Source organism: Canis lupus, chromosome 33 (assembly GCF_048164855.1).
Source record: "Canis lupus baileyi chromosome 33, mCanLup2.hap1, whole genome shotgun sequence".
In the NCBI taxonomy this organism is placed as follows: Eukaryota; Metazoa; Chordata; class Mammalia; order Carnivora; family Canidae; genus Canis; species Canis lupus.
The window spans coordinates 22,778,528-22,792,379 of NC_132870.1; the positions used below are offsets into that span (position 1 = coordinate 22,778,528).

At 37.4% G+C, this 13,852-nt stretch overlaps 1 protein-coding gene across 5 annotated transcripts in view; it reads right to left on the reverse strand.

Moving 5' to 3' along the window:
* The window catches only part of PPP3CA (protein phosphatase 3 catalytic subunit alpha), a 309,010-nt gene that overhangs the window by 9,602 nt on the left and 285,556 nt on the right, over positions 1-13,852 (reverse strand). For all 5 annotated transcript variants that reach the window (XM_072810314.1, XM_072810318.1, XM_072810315.1 and 2 more), the window contains one exon: positions 5,876-5,960. In XM_072810314.1, the coding sequence (XP_072666415.1) occupies positions 5,876-5,960 (85 nt within the window). The remainder of the gene's footprint in view (positions 1-5,875; positions 5,961-13,852) is intronic.

The window sequence follows — 13,852 nt, forward strand, 5'->3', positions numbered from 1 at the left end:
GAAAAAATGTTTATCGTACATATATATCACATTTACAATATGTAGAACTACCAAAGCCAGGTTTTTATGAAGATATCTAACATGACCCAAACAGAATTCTTAAACTATCCCCCCAAAACCCAGCTACTTCCACAACCTTTCTTCAACTTCATCTTTTAATTAAGCTTAAAGAATCACCCCTTCAATTCCTATCCTCTCTCTGCACTTGCTTGCACCTTCGTTCAATTAGCAAACCTTGAGGGCTCTACCCTCAAAATATTTCCAGCAGCTTGCCACTTCTCACAATACTACCACTTCTCTTTTTAAAACAGCTTTATTGAGTATAATTAGCATCCTATATAATTCATCCATTTAAATTAGGTGATTTAGTCAATGTGTGTGTGTTTCACAGAGTAGTGAAACAATCACCTTAATCAATTTTAAAATATTTTCATCGCCCCAAAAGAAGTCCGGTGTCCACTGGAGTGGCTCTCCATTTCTTTCAACCTTATATAACTTCTAATCTACTTCCTGTACACTTGCTTCTTCTGGATGTTTCATATAAGCAAAGTCATACAACATGTAGCCTTTCATGGCTGACTTCTTTTGCTTCCCACAAGCATCTCTTACCTGGCTGGTTCCAGCAGCTTCTTTACTGGTCTCCCTGCTCCATCCTCATCACACTCTCTCTCTCCATCCCTGCCTATTCTCAGTGTAGCAGACAGGCTGGGCTTTTTAATACATATGCAGACCCTGTCCCTTCCTATTTAAAGCTTTCCAAAGGCTTCTCCTCTCAGTAAGGGTGAAAGGCACAATCTTTAGGTTTGACCACAGCCTTTGAAAACTAACTCTGAACCCACGCTCTTCTAACCTCACTCATCAGTCAGATTCCATTTCCTACCAGTGTCCACTTCCCTTAGTGTACCTCCAACACTTGTGGTACACGTTGCCTCAGGGCTCAGCCCTTGCTTGGCACACTCTCCCTCCCTTATCTGCATGGTTCGCTACTTCCCTGTCTTCCAATCTCGGCTCAAGTATAGCCCTCTAAGTGAGGACTTCCTTGAGAAGGCTATTTATATACTCCCTATCTCCCCTTGCTGATTGTATTTTTACCTAAAGCATTTATTTCCCTTGAAAAACTAGGTTTTATTTTTTCCTCTATTGTTTTTTTTTTTTTTTTTAAGTATCTAGACCGAACAGCACCTGGTATATAATCTACATTCAAAACAAATTTTCTAAAAGAATGAGTAAAAGAGAAATGGAATGTAGAATGGCAGTGTTATTCACATTTGAGATTTCTGTATTCTTTACTGCAGCTGACTTCATTCAGAATGTTAGGTTTGAGATGGTCATTAATCATGATTTGCCCTCATATAGGTATTGCAACCTCTTCAGGCTTCTGCTGTCAAACCAGTAGAGGTCACATAAAGAAGAAATATCTGGGCAGCCTGGGTGGCTCAGCAGTTTAGTGCTGCCTTCGGCCCAGGGTGTGATCCTGGAGACCCAGGATCGAGTTCCACGTTGGGCTCCCTGCATGGAGCCTGCTTCTCCCTCTGCCTAGGTCTCTGCCTCTCTCTCTCTCTCTCTCTTTCTCTCTCTGTGTCTCTCATGAATAAATAAGTAAAAGCTTTAAAAAAAAAATAAGAAACATCTCCAATACTAATATATGGATTTGGAAATTGGGAGTACCTCTAAAGAAATGAACGTATCTTTTTCTTTGCATTCATTTTCAAAATTAGGCTTCCTTGCTCCATTTTCCTTTTGCACTGAACAATAGATATTCCTCATCTCCCTATATTCTGATTTCTGCTCCTGCTGTGCACAAAACCTGAGATCTCATGGTTTCTGGCAGCTTCCCTGTCATTTCCAAACACCTTCAATGACTTCTCACTTAAACAAGCACCTCTGCCGTACTTCGCATGGATGGCCACGTCCCTATTCTGGAAAGACTCTTTGCCCAGCTCTGTAAACACTTTCTTTGCTAGTTCTCCTCCTCTGGCATCCACTTCTCAGTCCCTTGGATGATCTTTTTCCTCCACACCTGTTCTTTCTCAAATGGAAGCTTCTAGCCATGTGTGGCTCTTACCCACTTGAAACCTAACTTGAGATGTGCTGTAAGTATGAAATGCACATTGGGTTTCATAAACTTTGTACAAAAATAAGGAATGTAAAACATCACCTTCAGAGGTTTTATACTGACTATACATTGAAGAAATAAAATCCTCAATGCATGTGTTACGTAGAAGACATTCTTAAAATTAATTTCACCCATTTCTTTCAATTCCTTTACTGCGGCTTCTAGAAAATGTAAATTACAGATGTGGCTCACATTACATTTCTACTGGAAAGCACTCTAGAGGATTCTTGTCTTTTTCTACTATGTTCACTCTCTTTCATAGTGAGACTACCCCACTAATGCTGCTTTAGTCTTGTGTCCCCTCTCATGACTGCTTCTCCTACTATCCTCTCTCTCTGAAGCTCTAGGGCAAATTTCCTGACTCTGAACAAATATTCCACCAGCATCCTAGAGGAAAGTATGCCCAATTCAATTTAGCATAGTCTTCCCCCAAAATACCTGTAAGATATTGAATTGGAGAAATACTTTCTCTTTTTTAGATAACAGCACTACCGTCCTTATCCATCGCATAGTCTAGAACTCATATGGAATATTCTTAGAACATTTCTTTTCCCTCATCACCCCCTGCATAGGTCAGAATTCTTAGAGCAAATGACAGAACCTACTTTGGCTAATTTTGACAGCAGAGAGATGTACTAAAGGATATGAGAGAGCTCACCGATCCAGAGAGCCAGACTTGAATGCCCTGCAGCTCAGAAAAGCACCAGTGCCCATCTACATTGTGGAATCTGCTCTGCGAAATGCTGCCATTACTGTTCAGAGCCAACATCTAAGCTCACGCGAATGCTGTGTAGTTAGCCCCCCAAATGCTGAGAAAGAAGTTCTTGTGCTGGCCCCTCAGATATCACACCTGACAGAAGAATCACCTTCCCCACTTCCTGCCTCTTCAGGATGCTCATTTCCAAACAGAAATTTTATGTGCATTCATTTGATTGGTGGATCGCAGGCACACTGCAAATACCTTACCTGCCAAGGCTGCTGAAAGACAGCTTTCTGGTTCCCTTATAATGTGGCGAATTATCAAAATGTGAGGGCTATGCCGTACAGCTATATCTGACAAATTTATACCACCATGCGCATTCATTCATGACATCCTAAAATTTCCAGCTTCACAAATTCCTCTTATTTGTTTCTTCTTTGTAACTTTCCTCTTATAGCCTAATTTGCTTGGATTAGTTCAATAGCTCCCAAAATGTCCTCCTGTCATCAAATGAGTCATCTTGTTATCCAGTCTTCATGCTGCCACTAACATATGGTATCTAAACATGGGTTACAGCATGCCTCTCGCCCTACGAAAACCATCCTGTGACTCTTACTGCCTACGTGCAAAAAAATGAAGTACTTTAACGTGCTATTCAAGACTGTCAAGGATCTGGACTTAAATGCATTTTCAGCTTCTCTTTCCACTAGATTCCTCACTAGTGCGACACATTGAGTTTGGAAGTTTGTGTGTGGATTACTGTCAAATGCATACATCACGAGGCACAGCACTGAGCACTTAGCAAGAGCCTAGAAAGCATTGCTCTTAGGACCATGTGACTGTGTCCTTGATGACTTCTCAGCTCCCCAGTATGCCTTTACCACAATTCATCACCTAATGGAATCCAGCCTATCCTTCAGAGTGCTCCTCCATGTCAGGAACATTTTTTTCAGGAAAGAGAAGAGCTCCACAGAGCCCCATTCTCTTCCACAGCAGGGCATCTCTTAACGTATTTAGCACACATTTAATTGTCTCACATTATAGTTTATTGTCTACACGCCTGTCATTCCCCTTTGGTATTCAATGTGCCTGACTCATATATTGTTCACGTTCAATACTCAATCATTACTTACTAGGCTTAACTGACTTTTCTCAAGCTAGACATCCCTGCATTCTCCCGGTTTAGTATAGACGTTTTTACTATAGGAAAGCAGTAAAATATATCTTGTTTTTATTTTCCACCAATTTGTGCAATCTTAAGTCACTGATCATCACTGGGTGCAAATGGATGATTTCTCAGCTGGGAATAATTACATCTTGTGTACCCTCAGGCAGGGGACTGGAGGGACTTTCCAATTTTAAGACCTACCTGATTCTATAGCATTGCCCCTACCACCTTCATGTGGTTTGAAGACTAGCAGAGACGGGAAAAAAATTCTTATATTAAGAAAGTCTTCCCCTTTTTCCTTAAATATACATCTACTTAGAAATTTTGGAGCTATTTTTACTTCTCCTCACAGAAACTTCAGATAGAAAAAAAATACAGAGTGTTTATTGGTAAATCTGAGGCATAATGAATAAGCAAGTGATTCTGCAGAGGTACCAGATGAGCTTATGATTTTTACATGGTCTCTTGCCCACACAGAACATTTTTTTCAGCCACACAGGCTTCCTTGCTGGCCCTCAAAACTGCTGAACTGGTTTCTTTAACCTAAGAATCTTTGCACTTGCTATTGCCTTTGCCTTAAATACTCTTAACTCTGTATCTTCCTGAAGGTCACCCCCACACTTACTATGCAAATGCTATCATTCAGAATGTTCTTTGTAGGCCACATATTAAAATAAGTGCCTCATGTCCCACTTGCTATCCCCCTGTATTGTTTTTTTTCTTCATGGTACATAATCAGTGCTGTAAGTTTTATTGTATTTATTATTGAATGGTTGAGTGACTGAGTCCTGAAAATTCAGTCAGGGATATAAAGCATTAGAGCACAGGAAGCCTCATCCATTAGGCTGTAAGGAGTAAGGATGCTCTATTTTCAGCTTTAACATGACTTTTCAGGATTTGGCTGGCCAATGCAGAGCTATTATTGACTTTGATTTGGTGTCTTTAAGAAAGGATGATATTGCCTTTCATCTGTCTCACAGCTCTCTGCTTTTGGCATCAAGCTACTTAGTTATTCTTTAGTGACTCTACCAGGAAAAGACTAGAAATAGCAAGAGGAGAGATCAAAGGAGCCTGTGTAGCGACTCTAGGAGGAAGAGTTGAGACAAGAATTTGGCCAAAATTAGGTTATGAATCATACAATATGGAAATGGTCTCTTTCACAAAGTATGCCCATTTATCCTTGTTAGTGAGTAATTGTGAATTGACCATATAACTCTCACATATAAATGCTATATTTCAAATCAATTTTTGTAGGAGAAATATGTTACCTTATCTTACCTAAGAAGAGATAACAGAATTTAAATAAAGAAAACCATAGTTCTCTTCAAGAAAATATTTGTTTTCACAATGCAGGATTTATAGTAACATGATTCATGATCTACTTAAAAAATAACTACTGAATGGGAATTGAAACATTAAATAACTATTTTTCTCTCAATGACTTATTAGAACAATATTGATTCACATAAACAAACTCAATGTTTATTTCCTAGAGATCTAGTGAAATGCACCTGATAAATTCATCTTTTACCACAGAGCCAGAGTGAAAAATAAAATAAATTATAACAGCTTTTCAAAAAAAAAAAAAAAAATTATAACAGCTTTTCTATTTCATTATAAATTCAACCTATTGTGAAATAAATGTTTTAAAGTCCAGCAGCAAATAATGATAAAACATGAAATAGTCCATTTAGAAGTTTTCTCTACAGAAATAATTTAGTATATTTCAATTTGACTAAGATAGTGAGGAATGAACAATTCTATTTAAAAAAATAATAAAAAGCAAATATTTTCTAGTAAGATATTTAAGTTACCAGATTACAATATTAAAATGGTTATCAGGTAACACCTAACCACATTTAAAACAGAAATCCCAGAACAAGGATCCCACCTGAGAACTGAGAATACTCGGGCCATTTTGCCTATCGCTCGGATCTTGTTCCTTATCACCTCCTTCCGGGCTGCGGCTGTTGCTCCTATATTTTAAAACAGAAGAGTTAAGGAGTCAGTGATCTTTTGTAAAAATGTAATTATTTTACAGATTTATTTATTTATTAAATTTTTAAGATTTATTTATTCATGAGAGACACAGAGAGAGAGGCAGAGACATAGGCAGAGGGAAAAGCAGGCTCCCTGCGGGAATCCCAATGTGGAACTCGATCTCTAGACCCTGGGACCACGATCAGAGCCAAAGGCAGATAGATGCTCAAGCACTGAGCCACCCAGGCATCCCTATTTTACAGACTTAAATATATAACCGACTCTAGTAAGCAAAACCATCCTCCCACCCCAGTGGATTTATCTCTGGATTAACTTTAAAAACCTATGCATCTGGTCATTAATACTTGGGAAGTGGCTCTTGAGAAGTCCCCAAAATGCCAAAGGGCAACTTTCAAGATTTTCAGGGGGAGGCAGGTATAGAGAAAAATGATGGAGCTGACTGGGTAGATTCCTACCCATCTCTTCTAATTAAGTTCCCTTCTCTTCTCTTTTGTTTATACAGAGAGAGTGTGCATTGGCAAGAAGCATCAAGTGAGTCACCAGGATTTTCTACTCATTTCCGGGCTCCATGCTGAGAAGACTACTTTAGGAAACAGTTTTTTCGAAAGTTCTCCCTTGAAGTTATCAAACTTAGTCTCAACTCTCTAAGTTCCCTGAAACATCATGTATGTTATTTAATGGCCATAAAACTTTTGTTTTTGCACTTGATACTCTTTCATCTTCTGCTGGTTCACAAGTTCTAGAGGGAAAAATGGAAAACTACTGCATTGGATTTAGTGAGAGATGGTGGCATGATTTGTATTTTAGGGCTTGTGTAAAAAAAGTTACACTGAGGTCTGAGTGAATAATATCTACCACTTACTGTATTTTTCCAAATGAGACAAAAAAAATCAATCTATGCAGGTTATTGTTACTGTAAACATTTTTAGGATATTTTTAAAATAATACTATATGATCTTTAGTGAATCAGTTTTCTTTTTTATTAAATTCTCAACGCATCTTTGGAGAAGTGTAAGTCACAGGAAAACATCTCTCTTTTTAAGATTTTTTATAATCAAAGGTAAAGGAGATAAGATATCATTGTTATACATTATATGGGGCTTTGTAGAAAGTGTTAACACAAGAAGATTGTTTTTCTAGTTCTATTGCCTCTAACAGAAATACAACATAATATTGTTCTCAGGTAGTATCAGAAATGTCCCTAATACATATGAACAATTTAAGTCAGATAGTTTATTTGTTCAGAGACTGCAGACATGAGTGGTAATTGGTATAAGTTTTGGTCTTTTAATCTGTGACAAAGACAAGCTTTCTGATGTTTTAGGAAGGAAATATTTTGGCTTTTCCTCTTGGGGGCTTTTAAGAATGTGATTTAATCTTTTTCATTGTTTTCATGTTTGATGAGAGTTAATCAACACCCTAACATTTCTATAAGAAAGAAAACTCACATCGACACTCACACAATTTTGAACTGTCTGGAGGAAAAACCTCTGCTTTTCTTTCCCCGCAAGGAAAAGGAAAACATAATGGGCCACTTTCTTTTCCTGAGTGGGTTCACTTGACAGAAGTGCTTGTAGGGCACACCCATCTCATATCCACAGGTGTTCCCCAGAAGGTGCGTACCAGCAAGCTTGCTTCTTCACCTTGTCTCCCTGACCTGAAAACAGCCCATATTTTTGGCCATTTCTTTCTTTCTTGTGGCAATCACACCATGGCAGGTATCTCCCAACATACTGACTGGCAGGACTTACTATTGCCAGCTATTCTGTCTGCAGATAAGTAGAGTAAGTTTAAATTCATGAGAGAAAACCACTCTTCTAGCCAGTTTTTCTCATGATTGAGTGGAACCAAGGATTCTCATTTGCTAGACTCCTTGAATTACACACTGTTGGCCACAACATTTGAGAAAATAGTGTGCATGCTGGATCCCTGCCTCGAACTCTATCCTGTGTCTCTAACAATATTGTTTTCTAACAATAGATAGTTACCTATGATTTGCAATTAAGGTTCTTTATACAATAAATCCTGTCCTAGAACCCATTTAAAAGTCTAATGTTTCTATGCTTGCATTTTAGCTAAGTTGTGGCCAAGAGACTATGAAAGAACATTTGTTAAGAAAAGAAAAAACAGTGGGATGGCAATTTGTCTCCTTAACTTTTTTTATTTTATATGTATTTTAGTTATTTGTTAAATTCTGCTTTCAGCCTAACACCGTGCTATTCCTACTCTATATGGAATAGTTCCAGTCTGTTTGACCCCGTCCACTCAGAGGTCATGAGGTGCTAAATGAGGGAAGAGATTCTGACCCTCTCCAACACAGAATATGGCCAGATCATAAATCCATCCAACAGATACAAAGAATGTAAAATGTGAGTGAGCTCTGAAAGTGGCAATTAGATTTAGAAGTGCAGTAAGAAAAGCGGCAAGAAAGGAGTTGCTAGAAATAAAATTGTATATATTTAAGAGAAATGAAAAAAGAGAAGACATAAAATAAGTGAAAAAAATGTAAGAAGGATACTCTCCCAGAAAATTTTCTATAATGGCCTTGCAAAAACCATAACCAGAGCAAAGAAAGGTAAGAAACTAAGTTGGAAAGAGAGGGAAAGAAATTATATAGAGTTATGACTTTCAGTTCAGTATTAGTTGATTCTCAAAAAAATGCTCAAATAAACTCTGCATTTCAAATGTAAAATCAACATTCTGATAGAGCCTGTTTGTCATAAGGAATGACAAAATAAGGAATTTTTTTTTTCAGATCAAATGACTTACGGAAGAGTAGGTAACAGATTATTCTACTTTACGTATTCATAGGTGTACTCCTTAATAAATGAAGATTCACGTCATATTACATGTTCTTAAGAAGAACTCCTGTCTCTTTTTAAATTTCTCAATAACACAGATAAAAAGTTTTACTGCTCCTTTTATAAATTAAGACACATTTACTCAAAAAATAAAAAATAACCTAATCAAAAACAGTGTCATGAATAAATACCTCTTAAAGTGTTCTGGGGATTGCCTTCATTATTTTCCAAATATTTCAAAATCAAAATCAAACTAATGCCACACTTTAATAACCTCACAAATATTTGAAATACTCAAATAAAATAGTGAGTTAATATGAAATTGAACATAAAGGAACTGAAGAATAGTGGAGTAGGTTTAAGATACAAAGGTCCATGTATATTTAGTATTGTTATTCCTGATTTTTGGTATTTTCTAGAGATCATAAAACTCCTTTTCAAATAATTATGTTCTACTGCATGCCCTTACAGTCCATATTCTATAGAAAGATCAGGAAAAGGCACATTTTTTTTCAGAATTTTACTAGTTACTGTATACAAATACAATGTCACATTCAACATACTTGTTTTAAGTTGTGGAAATGATCACAGTAGCTCAAATTAAAATCTAGTATATTAAAGAATGAAGGCACATAAAATATCTTTTACATTAAAGCCAAAGTAACTATTTTTCACTGAACAGCCTGAAAGTCCAAAACTGAAAGGCAACATTTCATATCTTTAAAAAAATAATTAAATAAAATTTCATTTAGCATTAACATTCCAATAATCATCACTTCTTTTCTGAGTCTCTCTCTTTCTTCATCTTTTAAGTCCTAATCTTCTTTTATGCCTTGAGTATTATGCTACTATATCCAGAATCTAGGTAATCTTGCACACTCAATTTTCCTCAAAGTGGAAGAGGCTAAATGTACAGACCAAGGGAATCTTTAAAGATTTGCTTTTAACATGTGTCCTTTCTGCCCTTAACTTAGCCCCTTGCTGACTTCTCATGAAGTTTTAAAGGTATGCATGCCAAGTGGCTTGCTGAGTGAGTGCTGCATCCCTGCGGGGTGGATTTCAGCCACGAAGGGAAGTGGGAAAGTGCAGCAGCATCACTGCATGGAGGGGCCAACTGCTAGTGCGAAGAGAGATTCTTACCACATGGGCTACAGGCCACACATCATAGATGCTCTGCATTCACCTCACAGCTCCAACCCGTTGAGCTACTACTGCAAATTCCTCAATGCTAACTGAATTTGAGTATGTGGGAAGAGCTAGATAGAATACAATTTATTACCCAAATCATCTATTCATTAAGTGTTCTTGGGAATCTTATCCCATATAGCCTGATATGTGCTAACTGCCAGCAACAGACATATTAATAAAGCATGATCTCCAGTTTAGGAAATCATGTGAATGACAGCAATAGAGTGTGACAAATAGAGTGTTAGTAGTAGTAGTGTGCCCAAGCTGGGTTGTGTCCACTAGTGAAACAGAGAGTAGACTGAGTGCATTTCAGATTTGTTTATTTGAGAGAGAGTGTGTGTATGAGCGCAAGTATGCGCATGAGCAGGGAGGGGCAGAGGGAGAGGGAGAGAGAATCTCCAGCAGACTTCCTCCTGAGCACAGAGCCCAATGTGGGCTCAATCCCATGACACTGAGATCATAACCTGAGCCAAAATCAAGAGTCAGACACTTAACCAACTGAGCCACCCAGGCGCCCCTGAGCACATCTCGTTGGCAGCCTGATGTCAGTGGTACAGAAGAGAATTTATACTATGGAAATCTGCAAATGCCACAGAGACTAGGGCCATTTTCCCCTGAAGAATGGGTTGTTAAATGGACACCAGCATGCCACTGAGAGCAGATGCTGATTGCCTTGAGGCATGAAAAAAAAACTTCACTGAAATCGTAATAGTTAAAGGATCCTTAAGGATAAGTAAGATTGAAAGAATAAGGACAATAGGTATTCTCCATAGAAGGAAGAAAATTCTCAAACTTTTGGAGGCCATAAGAATTCGTGTTATGTTCATTGGTGGGTGAGAAGTCTGGTGTGGATGGAGATGGCATGCTGGGGTGAGGAAGGGTGAGGAGAAGCAGGAGCTGCCTGGCTAACCTGTACAGGCGTGAGCATCATGGTATATGCAGGCAAGAAGTTTCTGTATTAGTAAACTCATAGTAGAGATTAACAGAACATACTTTGTCACCTATATCCCCAAAAAAGAAAGAAAGAGATGAATTGATGGATGGGTACAGAGGTAGGTATGTGACAAAGAAACTATAGTCAAATGTTAATTGTAGACAGTAAGTGATGGGTACATGGATTTTGACTGTCCAACTGTTTCAACATTTTTGTATGTTTAAAACATTTTAATAATAAAATGTCAAAAAACCAAACTATATTTGGAAGAAGCTTAGTTTTGAGGGTAAAGAGAGTGGCGTTGAGAAGAGAAGTGTCCCCATCTCTCCCTTTGTGTTGAATGGGGGATGCGTGAGCTGGCCGAAGGAAGCAGAAAAGAAAAGTTCTCGGCGCAGCTAACATGCACTCTGCCCCTCCTTCAACCAGCTCCAGGAGAAAACTGGCCCCGTAGGGTTTTGTTTTATATGCCCAATTGAATGGATTCTAATTGCTTTCAATACCTTTTTGTAATTGTAAGAAATGAAGATGATGAGCTACATAAACATTTTATACTCAGATATCTTATAAAATAGGAATATTTTCATATTATCAGAATGTGGAAAAGCCCCTTTCTAAAAAAGCAGAGGAAAGTGAGATATTTATTTACCCTTGAATGTAAACAGTAGCAGAAATTGTCCATCTCATTATTTATTGGCCTCAATTTATGCTATTATTTAGACTTCTTTCTTTTTTGGGGGGTTATTCTCTCATTTATTTTTTAAAGGCTTTTTATTTTTTAATTTTTAAAAGATTATTTATTTATTCATAAAAGACACAGAGAGAGGCAGAGACATAGGCAGAGGGAGAAGCAGGCTCCCTGTGTGGAGCCTGATGCAGGACTGGGACCCCAAGATCATGCTCTGCACTGAAGGCAGATGCTCAACCACTGAGCCACCTAAGTGTCCCTAAAGGCCTTTTTTTTTTTTTTAAAGGCCTTTTAATACAAGTATTTTCATATTTTTAAATAAATATTTTCCATACAACAGTGTGCATTAACATTCCACACTTTTTTCAAAGGAAAACGAAAGATATTTTGAGAACTATATATTGCTGATAGGCTTCAAATCTCTAACTTTTTATTTAAGAATCTAAGAAACTAATAGAGAAAACTCACCAGTTTTCCACATTTATTAAAAGTTACAAAATTTATCTCTAGAATAAGTAGGAAACCTATTTTATTTGAAAGTAAGATTTTATCATAGTTCATTATAATTAAGCAGAGTTTAGATGTACCCCCAGATTTTATTTTTCATCAAATACTGCAATTATTGAATTTGAATAAAGGCTATGATGGAATGAAGCATAGGTGATGAGATAAAAAATATCTTTTGTTGTGTTAAAGACAAAAATTAGATTTTCATCCAAAATTAGCACCTTTGAAATACAAGATATCATACAATGAAGAGTCTTCAGATACCTCTAGAATCCCTTTATAATTGGTCTTCTTACAGGAGATGGTGAAATTATAAGTATACAGGCTAACTTATTTATTAGGAGAACTCATGTCCCAAATTGGTCCCATAAGAAGCCAAAACATGTGCTAAAATCCCTAAACCTTGTTCTTTTTTTGTTTTTTCCTTCTCTGACCTAGTTTAGCAATAGCAAATCTTGAGCTTGTACATGCCAACAAAGTGATGCTATCTATAAGTTACTTAGACATCCACTTGGCTTTGCCCTTGGCAATGAATGTGACATGTGTTTTACTACGTTTGCCTATACCATCAGGAATTTGAGTCCTTGGATTTAGGGATAGTACCATAAACAATGAGTAACTGTATTTACACTGATGGACTGACTTTAAAACTGTAGCTTTTAAAAAAAACCAAAAAACCAGAGCCAAAACCTGTAGCTTTTAAGTTTTTTACTCATGCATCTACCAACGACTATCCTCCAAAGTATACTATTCCACTTCCAAATTTAAATAGTTGTAAAGAATATAATATCATAGACATTGCTATTTTAAAATGAAATGACTATATTACATTTTTTTACTAGTGGCATATAAATATCACAGCGATTTCATCCCACCATCATCCATTTAAAGAAAAAAAAATCCATGAACAAGATACTCATTGATACTTAGAAATCTTACATGTCCTTTTTTTCCTTTGAAATTGTATTTCCATTTCCCTGATTTTGCTCTAGTGAATTATCTATTTATACTTTAAAATGGTTTTATAGGGCAGCCCGGGGGGCTCAGCGGTTTAGCGCCACCTTCAGCCCAACGCCTGATCCTGGAGACCCGGGATCGAGTCCCATGTCAGGCTCCCTGCATGGAGCCTGCTTCTCCCTCTGCCTGTGTCTCTGCCTCTCTCTCTCCTCTCTGTGTATTCTCGTGAATAAATAAATAAAATCTTAAAAAAATGGTTTTATAACTACATTGTACTTTCTCATCAAAAATATGTTTCAGAATCTAAGTTAAATGTATTTTTTTTTTTTTAAGATTTTAATTGTTTGCTTTTGAGAGTGAGCACAAGCAGGGGGGAGTGTCAGGCAGAGGGAGAGGGAGAAGTAGACTCCCCACTGAGCATGGAGCCTGATGTAGAGCTTAATCCCAGGACCCTGAGATCATGACCTGAGCTGAAGGCAGACCCTTAGCCCACTGAGTTACCCAGGCGCCCCTCAGTTAAATGTATTTCATTTTATTTTATTTATTTTTTATTTATTTATTTTTTAAATTTATTTTATTGGTGTTCAATTTGCTAACATACAGAATAACCCCCAGTGCCCGTCACCCATTCACTCCCACCCCCCGCCCTTCTCCCCTTCTACCACCCCTAGTTCGTTTCCCAGAGTTAGCAGTCTTTACGTTCTGTCTCCCTTTCTGATATTTCCCACACATTTCTTCTCCCTTCCCTTATATTCCCTTTCACTATTATTTATATTCCCCAAATGAATGAGAACA